This window comes from Antechinus flavipes, chromosome 5 (genome assembly GCF_016432865.1).
Source record: "Antechinus flavipes isolate AdamAnt ecotype Samford, QLD, Australia chromosome 5, AdamAnt_v2, whole genome shotgun sequence".
In the NCBI taxonomy this organism is placed as follows: Eukaryota; Metazoa; Chordata; class Mammalia; order Dasyuromorphia; family Dasyuridae; genus Antechinus; species Antechinus flavipes.
The window spans coordinates 282,246,506-282,259,520 of record NC_067402.1 but is presented as its reverse complement, the minus strand read 5'-3'; the positions used below and the strand labels follow the sequence as shown (position 1 = coordinate 282,259,520).

Below are 13,015 nucleotides of genomic sequence, written 5' to 3'. Positions count from 1 at the left end.
CTTTAGTCCAACCTCTTCATTTTACTTAAGGAAGCTCAGAGTAGCATAATGAATGACCCAAGGCCTCATTGCTAGAAAGCCTGAGATCTTGGATTTGTCCCCCATCCCTCAACACCCAGGCCAATTTCCTTTTCATTCAAACATAGAACTATTGCTCTCTACTTCTTGGGCTTCTGGATAGTTCTCGGGCTAATCAGACCCCCCCCCCATTTCACCCTTCAAACACAACCCCTTCCCCTTTGCCCTTTGCTGGATCCTCTTTTTCAATTATTCCTTCCTTGCTTGTAAATTTCAAATCTCTCCTTCCCTCTCTGGGTCACATCGCCTTTATTAATATGCTAATGTATTATAATAATGCATTTTACACCACTAATGAAGTGGAGCCAAGCTCCGGGATAAAAATAAAGACCACATCCTTGTTTTAACTTTGTCTGAGTGGAATAGAGGAGAAGGAAGACAGTTAGAAAGGGAGATCACTGGACACTCATCAAAAATAAAATAAAATAAAATAAAATAAAACATAAATACGAGCCCTTTGTTTTCCAGGCATTCCGACCAGACCTACCCATCACCAGGAGAGCGGAAACAACGTTTGAGCTAAAAGCCTTGACATTAAACTTTGACACTTTAATGGGATCTGGGACATTAGATAATATTTTATCTTATTATGCGCGGTGCTGCCAATGTAATGACATCAAAGCCAGATAGCATCTCCCTCTTCTGCTCCCAGGGAAGATCTAGCTTCATCGCTGGGAGAGAGATAAGGCATCGGGCCCCGGGCGTCACCGTGAACTTGTCCCGCAGCTTCATGGCGCGCTTGGGTACAGATCTTGGAGTTCCTTTTGCTCAGCTGGCTCTCCCACTGGGAGAACCCTCTTTGGGGAAACTAGCTCTGGAGGGTTCCTTGCGTAAGAGGGTTCTGAGAGTGGCGATGTGGAAGAAACGACCCGCCAAGGGTGTGGCGACTCGGGCAAAGGCCGGGGGTTCAGGATGAATGGCGAGAGACTCACGGGCCTCCAGAACTCTCGGCTGTGCTCTTTAGGCAAGGATGCTGCCCTGTAGGGTGCGGTCCCAGAGATCGGGGTCCCGGTGTTCCTTTCAGGCTCCTCTTCCCTCCCGAATAACATTTGGTCCTCCCGGTCCCCGAATCTGCGTTCTCAGCCCTCTCTCCCATCATGCCCGAGGGTCCCAGGGCTTTCTGGAGGGAGAGGACCAGCCTGGCAGCCTTCTAGTAGTTGGGATTCAGGAGCTGGACGACCCTTTAGTGGGAGACCTCAGAAGCTTGGGGAGCGGAGCTGGGAAAAAACCTGGAGAGTTGGATCCGGAGTGTCAGTCTCTTCCTCGCCTTCCCAACTCGGAGCTGTCCCCTTAGTATCTCTATTCCTCCTCCTGCCCCTCCCAAGGTTTCCCGAGGGGCCTCCTCCTTTCATCTGCAGCTCCCCAGACGCCAGCCTCCCTCTCCCTGTCCTCAGCTTTCTCCCTTCTTATTCCGCTCGTTCCCAGTTTCCGCCCATCCCCACCTCGGAGATGAGAACAATTTCTGTCGCCTAGCCCCTTTCACCGGACACAGTTCCTAATTTAGCTCCCGATGGATGCGAGCTGAGCCCCTCTAGAGGTCCAGAAGGAAAGGGGACGGGGCTATGGGATGCTTCTGAAGGGGATGGGTAGAGAAAGAGGGGGGGAAAGACGGAGGAGGATATGGGGGGCTCAGGGTGTGGCGAGGGATGCGTGGGAATTGTTCTACTAAGGAGTGAACCAGAGAAATTCTAATCGCCCCCACCCACCCACCCACCTCATCCCTTTTCGGAAGTAGCCCTCCGGAGGATGCTGTCCAAAGCCCACACTGGGTCTTCCTAGTGCTGTTTTCAGCTTGAGCATATATCCGAGAGAAGCTGTGATTCTAGGAGGAGGAAGAGGAGGAGGAGGAAAGAGGAGAAAAAACTTCCTTGCCTCCTCCTCTCTCGCTCCGAGCGCCTCAGCCCTTTGGCTGAGATCTAGTGCGTGCACAACGGGGGCTGTTTTTAGAAGCAGCCAAAGGGACCTCTCTCGGGGAGCCGAGCAAAGCTAGCCAAGCGCCGTGGGCTGGCCCGCCGGTGGGTGGGCTTCCCCTCCAGTCGCTTTAGCGATGTAGGCGCCCAGAGATAGAGCCCCAGCAGCTGCCGCCAGGGAGCTGGGGGGCCCTTAGCTCCCCAGCTTGTACCCGTCAGTCCGGATCCTGCCCACGGGCTCCCCATTCCGGGTGTTGCGGCCGCTAGCTCGGGAGGGAGGCCGGAGAAGTTGGAGGCGGAGCCGGGGGGAGGGCTCAGAGGAGGGGGCCGTCCTCGCGGCCGCCCGGCTACAACCTCTCCCATTGGCCGGCCGGCCCTCTCCATGGGGTCACGGGGAACTGGGGGGCGGGGGTTGTAGGCCCCGCCTCTCGGGGCCCCGCCCCACTCCTCCTTCGAAGCCGGCCCCGGCTTGCTGGTCCCCCCAGCTGTAGAGACACGACACAGACACACAGTCACTGCAGCTGCTGAGCCCGAGCCCGGGGCACGCGGCGGCGGCGGCGGGGCCAGGCTGCTCCGGGGACGCTCGGCGCGCACAGCCGGGGCACCGAGCCCCGCGGGGAGCAGCGGCCAGCCCAGGCCAGCTCAGCCCAGTCCGGCGCGGCCAGACCTGAAGAGGCGCCCGGCCCGTGCAGCCCCAGCCGCCGCCGGCTGTGCACGGACAGTTCCCGGGAAGCCAGCCCAGGCCGGGGAAGCTCGAGCGGCCGCGGCCGAGAAGGAGGAGCTAGCGTTCGAGCGGGGGGCGGGCGGGGACGCCTCCTTTGCCTTTCTCCGGGCCCCCTCCTCGCTGTCCCCCCCCTCCTCGCCCCACTCCCGGCGCCTCCGCTTCGGTGACCTTCTCGGGGTTTCACCCCCGCCCCCTGCCTCCTCTTCCCAGGCCGGGCGAGGCCCTCTCCTCCTTCTCTCTTCTTCCTCCTCCTCCTCTTCCTCCTCCTCCTCCTTCTCCATCTCCAGCTCGGGATCGCCCTCCTTCCCGCGGAGCAGCGAGCGGCGCAGGCCCTGGGGGAGGGGGCGAAGAGGCCGCCCCGAGCCCGCCCGCTCCCCCTGCCAGCCTGCCAGCCGTCCGGGTCGGGCCTGGGCTTCCTTCCCACCCCCCTCTTCAGCCCTCCTCCGGCCGGGGCCAGCGGGGCCCGGGCGGGCGCGGCCAGCCTCCCCTCCCCCGGCGGCGGCGGCGGCGTGGCCAGGAGCAGCGGGCAGGCCCTAAAGGGCACCAGCCCTCCCGGCCCGGAGCTGGGGGGCATCGCGGCCCCCGGCCCTGGTCCATGAGGAGCGTGCCCGCCGGTGCCCAGGAGGAGTCCCACGGGCAGCAGCCGGCCGCGGCGGGAGCCGGAGCCGGAGCAGGGACCGCAGCCCCGCCGGCAGCAGTAGCAGCAACAGCAACAGCAGCAGCGGAGAGCAGCAGGACCCCGAGCGGCAGCCGCCGCCGCCGCCGCTTCCCGGCCGCCTCGGCTGGCACCGCCTGGCACAGCTGCTCCCGCATCCCCGGACCCGAACCGACACCTAGCTAGGCAGAGCCCGCCGCCGGTCCCAGCTGCCTTCTCCGCCTTCTCCCGGGCGGTTCCAGCGGTCAAGGTAAGAACGCCGGGCACCACGGCGAGCAGACCGAGCAGGATTTCTTTAACCTTCTCCGGACAAGTTATCCAAACCTGTGGCTGTCACTCCGGAACGTGGGGCTGGAGGGGCTTAATCACCGCCCCCCTCCTCAGCTCTGAGAGCCAGAGGGAAGTAGTTGCAAAGAAAATCCTTTCTTTTCCCTCCTCTCTCCTCTCTTCCTCCTCCCTCCCTTCCTACTCCCTCTTTCATCCTCTTCTCAGAACCCCCAGATTGTTCTCTAGTTCAGTGCACTGCTCTCCCCCACACACACCCCTGGCGCACAGCAGGGGATGCCCCCTGGCATGCTGGTGGGCATTTATGCCTTTGGAGAGACTGGTTTTACAAGAGTCCCTTCCTCCGACCGTGCAGGGCACACATCTGCCTGTCCTGGCATGATCCCGGGAAAAGGGGGCGGGGGGAGAGAACTTTTCTGTTCTCCGGGTTGTACAGACAACACTCAAATGGGGGTGGGTGGGTGAATAAGCAGGGTATAATCAAGTTAGCAGCCAGGTCTTCCAAGGAGCAGCTAGTCTGCGAGTAGCATAGATATCACTTAGACAAGACATCTCATTACTATCAGACAAAGCTGCTGCTGATGAGTTGGTCGATAAATAAGAGGCTCAAGCATTCACAGGGATTCCGAAGGGCTCAGGTGCCCCAAAGTTTGTGTATATCAGCTACTTTGTCCATCGTGTGATTACCTGGCTCCAGCTTTTATTTTCCTCTGAAGAATGAACCTGTAATCTCTCAACAAAGCCTGGTCTATTTGAGATTGATTAAAGCTGTGGACTCTGCCCAGAACCATTTGATCTTAAATGGGTCTCTTAGAGGGAACAGATTGTAGCCAGGTGCATGGAATCCATCCCCGATGTGGTCCTCTTAAATAGGGATGGATTTTATTTTTCCCATCCCCTCTGCTCATGATCTATCGCGCCGAGCAGGTTTCCGCTGAATTCAGAACCCGTGAATTTTGTCACTCAGTCCATTAAAAGGATCTCCTCGGGGAGCAGCTTACATTTTCAGTGAATGTCACACAAAGTTTTACAATGGCTTATATAAGGGACCCAAGAGATTGTCCCTCCAGTGCTGGCTTCTAGGACAGATGAATGGAAGCATTCACCTTTCCCTAGCAGAGAACGAAGTTACCCTTTGTGGAAATAGGCTAAAACAGTCCCTCTACTTTATAGAGATTTCCTCCCTCTGGCTTAGTTGTTTTCTTTCCTTTTTTTTTTCTTTCCTTCTGCCCATCATTAGAAGTGTGGGGGGGTCCTTCAGTAGACTAGGATAAGAATAAGATTTCACCTTTTGGAAATATGTGTTTATATATATGTATCTCTGTGTGTGTGTGTGTGTGTGTGTGTGTGTGTATACACACATATCAATAAATAGATGCTACAAATAAATTGGCTTATAAACTACATCCCAATTCATAGTATTAAGAGGCTGTTGAGATGTCTTATTTCTTCTAATGAACTTTTCTTTTTTGGAAACTATAATTGGCAGAACCAGAATTACTAACTGAAAATGATAGAATCCAGACCCATCACTCATACCACCAAGGAAATGGGGCAGCAGAGGAGAGGATATTGTGTCCAATGAGGGGATGTCCTGAGGGAGGACAGAATGACAATAACAACAAAAACCTTGCCCAGTAGGCAGGTTTATAGTAGGTAGATTTATAAGGCCCCACGTTTAGAATTGGGAGTGACCTTCGAGACCATCTAATGCTATTCCAATCTTCTAGTTGTAACAGTTAGGCCTAGAGAGATCTGATGATTTGTCTGAGATCACTCAAATTGTAAATGGCCCAGTAAGGGTTTGAACACAGATCCTCTTGATGATATCTGGAGGAAGTCTGAATGGGTGCAAGGTAGCTACCAAGTAACTAATAAACTTATGTCTGACATTAATTTCCTGCTTAAAAATGGGACTGGAGAGCTGGATGGTATTCTAGTCTCACCAGCTTCTGCAAGTACTTAAGCCACATGAGAGGGTTGCTAAGAGGCTTTGCTTGGTCGTCTATGTCTTCAAAAATTCTTATAGGAGAAAATGCATCTATTTAGTCACTGCAGCTTGGAGTCACCTGTACTATCAGTATAATAAGGGGGCTAATTTTCTAGTTTTTCACCTATGGAGACTTGGATCAGCTTGGTAAAAGTCTATGGTCCTTGATTTTCTCAGGGCTGCCTTTGGTGCTTCAGCTCACAGGGAAATTTGGTAGTGATGGGAACGTAGCCCAGGAAATAACAGCACAACTCAGCCTTGGTCTGGGAGACCTGCAATGGGGCATTTGGTGCAAAGCAGCTTCAAGAGGCTAGGTTGTTGTTTATGAGAGAAGAGAGAGGAGAGGAAAGGAGAGGAGAGGAGAAAGAAGAGAGGAGAGAGAGGAGAAGAGAGAGAGAGGAGAGGAAGAGGGAGAGGGAGAGAATATGAGAATGAGAATGTATGTTGTGTGTGTGTGTGTTAGATAATGCTGTCCTTAAATAGTAAGAGTAATAGCTCACTTTTATGGAGCATGTTCGGCCTTCTAAAGCACTTTCCTCAGCATCAGTCTCTGAACAAGGTAGTATCAGTATTGACTTCCTCATTTGAGGGTTAGTTGACTGACTGGTGGGTTCATTTTACAGATGAGACAACTGAACCTCAAAGAAGTTGCTTTAGGAAACCTGGATCCCATATGTAGAGCTGGAGAGGACTTCACAGACCACCTAGTCCCAACCTCTCCCATTTTACAGTTTAGGAACTGAAGTTCCAGAAGGTACTTTAAATGATTTATAGGAGATAGCACAGCTAGTAAGTGACAGAGATAGAAATCATGATCCTGATAGATCTTCTAAGAAACTCAGACTTCTAAGGAACAGAAGTACCAGACAAAGCCAATCTTGAAATTCTCACATGTTTTATTTTTATGATTGACTCCTAGGCAGCGAGGTCAAGCATGTGATAGAATCCTGGAGATGGGGTCAAGAAGACTTGAGTTCAGTTTTTGGATCAGATACTTAAAGGTTTCATGAGATCATGTAAGATACTTAACCCGTATCTGCCTCAGTTTCCTTACTTGTATAATGGAGGTAATGATAACATACATCTCCTAAGATTGTGTGAGGATAAAATGAGGTCATGTTTGTAAAGCCTTTTGCAAACTTGAAGTACTATAAAATATCATATCATCATCATCATCTTTACCTTTCTTGACCAGTTTCACAGCTAGCATTTTTAGTTCCTGGGACACTCTTCACACAACTTGCAGTTCTTTAGCATAAACTCAATCATAGGGGACATTCTGGGACATCCAGCCTCCAGAACACAGTTAAGTTGAGGGTGGGCATATAGGTATTTCAGCATTCTTACTAACAAACTGCTAAATAAAGTTGTTCCTAGGGTTTCTAAAAGAGTTTATGGATTGCTTTTACTCTAAATTTTGATACCCTGGGCCAGTGCCCCAGCTGTCCTGTCCTAGTTACGTGGCTCTGCCCATGGGAACAGTTGTCCAGAGCACAAATTGAGTCAGTCCTATTTCTGAGCTCTAATTCTTACTCCCTTATTGTGGGGACAATTTGTCCTGCTAGTGAAATGAAGATTTATCTGTCTAGTCTCTTAGAGGTGCTAGAGATGCTAATGAGTTAGTGTCCTAAAAGTGCTATTTTTTCCTCAGATAACAGGGCTACCGGAATAGCAAATGTTATTATTATAATGGCTGATGACAAGATATGTGTTCTTTATGGGTTTCTTTCCTGTGGGATTCCAAAGATTGGTGGGGGAAAGCACAGATAGTTTTGTTTGCCCATGAATACAGTCCGTTTAAGAACTCTACTATGAGCCAGCCTGACAGGCCTTGATTAATTGGCCTTGGAGTATGGAAGACCTGAGTTAAAATCTTGTTCCACATTTATTAGCTTGGCTAGCCTTAGGGAATCCATCTAACCTATCTCAAACTCAGTTTTTCCATCTGTAAAATAAGGGGGTGAACTTCAGGGACTCTAAGATTTCATCTAATTCTATACCTATGATCAATCGAGGGGCCTTTTTGTTATTGTAGTAGTGGTGGTAGTAGTAATAATGGTAGTAGTACTAATAGTAGTGATGATAGTAGAAATAATAGTGATGGTGGTGGTGGTAGTAATAGAGATGGTGGTAGGGTTGTGATGATTGTGGCTATGGTCCTATTAGTAAATAATTGATTGAATTTCCCCATGCAAAAGTGGAGGGGAGGCCTTCCTTAAATAGGGAATAAAGCATAGGTAGAAGGAATTGATATCTTAGCATCATAGGTTAAACAATGATAAATAATCGCTAATATTTATATAAAGCTCTTTATAAATATTACCCCATTTGCTTCTCACAACAGCCCTGAAAAGGTGGTACTATTATTATCTCTATTTTACAGATGAGTAAAAGAAGACAGGCAGAAATTAATCGACTTGATCAGAGTCACATGGCTGGGAAATGTCTGAGGCAGGATCTGAATCCAGGTCTTCCTGACCAAATCCAACACTCCATCCATTGTACCACCTAGCTGCCTTTGTTGAAAAGAACTTCCAAGGTCTTCTAATCCAACTCTCTCATTTTCCAGATGAGAGAACCCAGATCTTATGAGGCTGAAGTGACTTTTTGAAGATTACACAGGAATGAGAACCAGGTTTTGAATCAGTGTCCTTCCCATTTCCCTGCCTCCTTCAGCGGATCCTCTTGGGATCAGCAGATCCCTGTTCCAGTCTCTTGCTCAAATGGGCAGATATGTATTTGGGAAATTTATAGGGAATAGGTAACATGGTAACATTTATCATCAATGATAAGTGAGCCTTGAATTTAATTTCTACTTAGGTCATATTCTGGCTGAGTAAGTTCTTGGTGCCAAAAATGTCCGTGAAATAATATACTGAAATATACTGAAAATTAAATTTCAAGAATCATCTTTCTATAAGAAATAGGTATAAATAAATCGTTGCACTTGAGTAATAAGGTACTTTCTCATGATCTGCTTGTATTTCTTTCTAGATAATGAGACTATTGAAATGCATAAAAAAAGTGTGGCAGATGGGAATGAGTGCCACATGTACATCAGAAACACCCAGATTGCAGTTTGTTCTGCTGTGTGACCTTGAGCAAGTATCTTCAGTTTTCTGTGCCTCAATTTCTCCATTTGTTAAGGGGGCTCATGGTACTTAGATTAGATACTCATGCCCAAGCCTGTCCTGGGCAAAGTGCTTTGTTAAACAAAGCACCTACAAAATGGGAATAATAAATACTTGCACTATCTAGGTTTAAGAAGATAGTGGTGAGAATGGAATAAAATATAATGTGTTGCTTGAGCTAAGCCTTGAGACATCAGGATTTCAGCATGCAGAAATGAAGAGACATTCATAGAATCATGATTTAATCCTGGGAGGATCCTTAAAGTTCAAGTCTAACTTTCTTAAAGGATGAGGAAACTGACAGCCATGGAGATGAAATAAGAAAAAGCAGGGAATAAGCTTTTATGTAGCATCTACTATGTGTCAGGCACTGTGCAAATCTTATCTCGTTTGAGCCTCAAAACAATCCTGCGAGGAAGGTGCTCTTATCATTCCCATTTTAGGAAATGGCTAAATGGTTTGCTTAGGGTTCCACACAGTAAGCCTCTGAAGTTGAATTTGAACTCAGATCTTATTAGACCCAGTACTCTCTATTGTGCTATTCAGCTGCAGTTGTGTCCAAGGTCACACAGAAGTATGAGTCAGATCTAGGATTTGAACCCAAGTTCTTTCATTGTAAATCCATTACTCATTCCAGTGTACCTCCTGAATAAGTGAATTTTTATAATTATGCATTTTATAACGATTTTATAATTTTCATAATTATGAGTATATATAGTGTGTATATGTGCATGTGTATATATGTTATATATACAAGTATATTCATATACATACAAGTATTTATATCATTGTTGCCCAGTCATTTCAGTTGCTTTTGATTCATCATGACCCCATTTGGGATTTTCTTGGTTTGCCATTTCCTTCTCCGGCTCATTTTACAAATGTAGAAACCAGGACAAACTGAGACAGGGTGAAGTGACTTGCCCAGGGTCACATAGCTAGAAAACATCTGAATCCGGATTTGAACTCGGGGAGAAGTCTTGCTGACTCCAGGAGAGGCACCCTATCTACTGTGCTACCTGGCTAGACTCCTTGTAGGCTTGTGAGGACTTTCCTGGGTGAAATCTTCAGATGAGAAAAATTGATTCCAATAGCCCTGAGGGCAGCGGAAGCAGACACTTGGCTTTTGTCTTGCTCCTGGATTTTAGTAACTCTGGAAGAGAGTTTAAAATTCTGCCTCATTTAAATCCAATTCCCACACAAATCAAGACATTATCTGGGATAATCCCTGGTTCTCTTTGAATATGAAGGATGAACAACAGTGTGAATGTTTGTACATCTTTGTATATACATGCAAATATATGTGTTTGTACATATGTGGTATATATATATATATATATATATATATATATGTACACACACACACTCTATACACACCTATAAACATATGTTTATATAAACATATATACTTACATATATATATATATAGGGTGAAGTGACTTGCCCAGGGTCACATAGCTAGAAAACATCTGAATCCGGATTTGAACTGTTTATATGTGTATATATATACTCACACATATGTTTATATATATTATATATATACTCACATATATGTTTATAGGTGTATATAGAGAGTGTGTGTGTGTGTGTATATATATATATATATATATATATTATATATATATATATATGTGTGTGTGTGTGTGTGTGTATTATGTATAGGCACATATATACAGAGAAAGAGAAAAAATGAGGGAGCTCTTTAACTCGGTTCTCTCCTTCAGTTTATCTTCTACAGAACTCTACATAAAGTTACATTTCCAAAACTGGAAATATGATCATATCATACACTTCTCTTCTCACTTCCCAATAAGCTCCAATTTCTCTCTCTTGATTCTGCAAAATATAAGCTAAAGCAATACTTGAACTCAGATCTCCCTGGCTAAAACTAAGGCTCTCTATAAATTGTCAGTCTGCCTTTATTAGTATTTTATATCTGAAATGTATGAAGTATAATGCTCCGGATCCCATAACTAGTAGATGTCTTGAATTGGGATTTTGCACGTCTTCCTTATACCAAGTCTAGTGAACCAGTTCCTAAATTATGTCATAGGAAGTGTATGTGGAAGGTTGTTGGTAAGATGCAGGAAAGCCCAGTGTTGTCCAGCAGCTAGCTGTATTTCCTTCTTCTACAAAATCTTTTCCACTCTGTTCTGTGCTTTTTAAAGGGGGAAAAAAAAACCTATATATATTTGCAATGCAAATAGAGAAAAGGTCCCTTATCAGCCATAACTCTGCCCTCTTGTGTACATGAATTACATCTGGGTCTTTCATTATATGATTATGCAACAGTGGGGGAACTGACGATGCTGTTTGAGAAATGATACAGTAGAAAAGCTTCCAGACGGCTCTCTATAGAACAAATTTCATTCTGTACAATTTGCCTTTCCGTGGAGTTATGGATGGTTCCAGTTTGAGTCCCTTTGGTTTGGTTGATTGGGTTCTGGCTCAAACTTTTTGTAGGTGGCTGTTTTCAGGTGAAAGGGAAATTTTAAGAAGAGGCCAGTGGGAGGATGGGTAGTGGGAAGAGGAAGCACAGACAGATTTAGCAAGGAAAGGAAGCACTTGGGTTAGGGATCAATAAGAATAGTTACAGCCCATCATCTTCTTGGTCTTGGGGCAAAGAATGGGGCAGAATTGGTACAGGATGCAAAGAGGCAGAATCTGACTTTTAGGAATGACTTTTCAGTAATAAGCAGAACGGATTGCCATTGGGCAATCATGGGGTCCCCATTGCTGGAGTTCTCTGGGTGGGTGCATCCTGAGCATTTATGTGGGCTATGGCGACATGTATTTCTGTGCTGGTACAGGCTGTGCTCTCTGGTCCCTGACACCTCTTGGGGCTCTGGGCTTCTGGTTTATAAAGCAAGTCTTCAAAGTCACAAAATGCTTTCTTCCCAACAAGCAAGTAAACTGTACGGAATGTGAATGGGGCAAGGCCAAGTGGATTAGTTTAATTAAAGTCAATGATTCAACAGTTAGTTATTAAGTACCTATTATTTTCCAGGCTTTCCTTTTCCTTTATTTTAAACAAATGATAATAGAATCTGATAATAGAAGTGAACCTCAGGAAAGAACCGAGTAGTCTGTGAATTTTAACCTTACTGAATTTTGGGTAATACTCATAGACACAAAGATTCAGAACTAGACGAGATCTTAGAAGTCAGCTAGTCCAATCTCTGCATTTTATAGAGGACAAAACTGAGGTACAGTGAGGTCAAAAGACTTGCCAAGATCACGCCATCACTTTCACACCCAGGAGTTCAAATTCAAAGCTCATTCTATTATACCAGATGTATTCTGTGTGTGCTAGGATGTTTAAAAGAAGGAAGTCAGAGGGGGAGGAAGAAAGAAAATAAGCATTTATTAAGCACCTATTATGTGCCATTTATTGTACTAATAATATTAAAAATATTTCATTTGTTCTTCCCAACAAGCCTGGGAGGTAGGGTGCTATTATTCCCATTTTACAGTTGAGGAAAGTGAGTTTTCTCTCAATCCTACCTAAGCCACTTAATAGACCTGTGACTTTGGACAAGTCTAATAATCCTTCTGGACCTCATGTGTAAAAAACAAAAAGATATTTGTACTGAACAAGCCAAGTGGCTTGTTAGCAAGTGTCTGAGACTGAATCATAGCTCAGGTCGTCTTGATTCCAGGCCCTGTGTTCTATCCAAAGTGCTACATAATTATCTAGGAACTGAAAAGAACCTCTCAGAAAAGGGAGTCTGGGGTTGCACCTTTAAGGTAAATGTGTCATGGACCTTTTTTGCAGCTTGGTGTGAAGTCCATGGTCCCTTCTTCAAATACTCTTACATGCAGAAATAAAATATATAGGATAAAGAAATATACCAGTTGTATCGAGTGCATTTTGGGAGAGAAAAGGAGTTTCCAAATCCAGGCTGAAACCACTGAAAAGATTCACCGAAAGCATCTTTGAGACAATTCTAGTCTATCAGGAATGATGTCTATTTCATCCTATTTGCACATGGTTTTGATTTCTTCCCTGAGGACTTCACATTTTCAGGAATTTTCGTTCAAAATAGATTGGGGTGTTACAAGTATTAGCTCCCATAATATCTTTTTAAAATGTTCTTAAATATTTATGGCTCTAAATGGGTATTTATGAAATCTCCATGTGGTATCTATCGATTCATTGGCTCTAGTTTTGTCCCTGATGATGCTGTGATTCGAGTATAGCTTGTGGTATCATTTTATTAACCCATACTTTCCCCCATAACT

At 46.0% G+C, this 13,015-nt stretch overlaps 2 protein-coding genes across 2 annotated transcripts in view; one reads left to right on the top strand and one right to left on the bottom strand.

Moving 5' to 3' along the window:
* Positions 1-265: 265 nt before the first annotated feature.
* Positions 266-4,032, bottom strand: LOC127538766 (translation initiation factor IF-2-like). Its single transcript, XM_051962506.1, has 3 exons — positions 3,982-4,032; positions 1,793-3,667; positions 266-1,307 (listed from the first exon to the last, which is right to left on the bottom strand). Exons 1-2 carry the CDS (start codon positions 4,030-4,032, stop codon positions 2,501-2,503), a joined length of 1,218 nt encoding a protein of 405 aa, XP_051818466.1. The 3' UTR covers positions 266-1,307; positions 1,793-2,500.
* LARGE1 (LARGE xylosyl- and glucuronyltransferase 1) overlaps positions 3,426-13,015 on the top strand; it is a 586,713-nt gene continuing 577,123 nt past the window's right edge. The window contains exon 1 of the mRNA XM_051961549.1: positions 3,426-3,617. The gene's annotated coding sequence lies outside the window, so the exon portion shown is untranslated. The remainder of the gene's footprint in view (positions 3,618-13,015) is intronic.

Coding starts and splice junctions, on each gene's coding strand:
- LOC127538766 (XM_051962506.1), bottom strand. CDS start 4,032: ATGCCAGGACAGGCAGATGTGTGCCCTGCACGGTCGGAGGAAGGGACT. Junction 3,668..3,981: donor GGTCGGAGGAAGGGACTCTT/GTAAAACCAGTC, acceptor TGTCCGGAGAAG/GTTAAAGAAATCCTGCTCGG.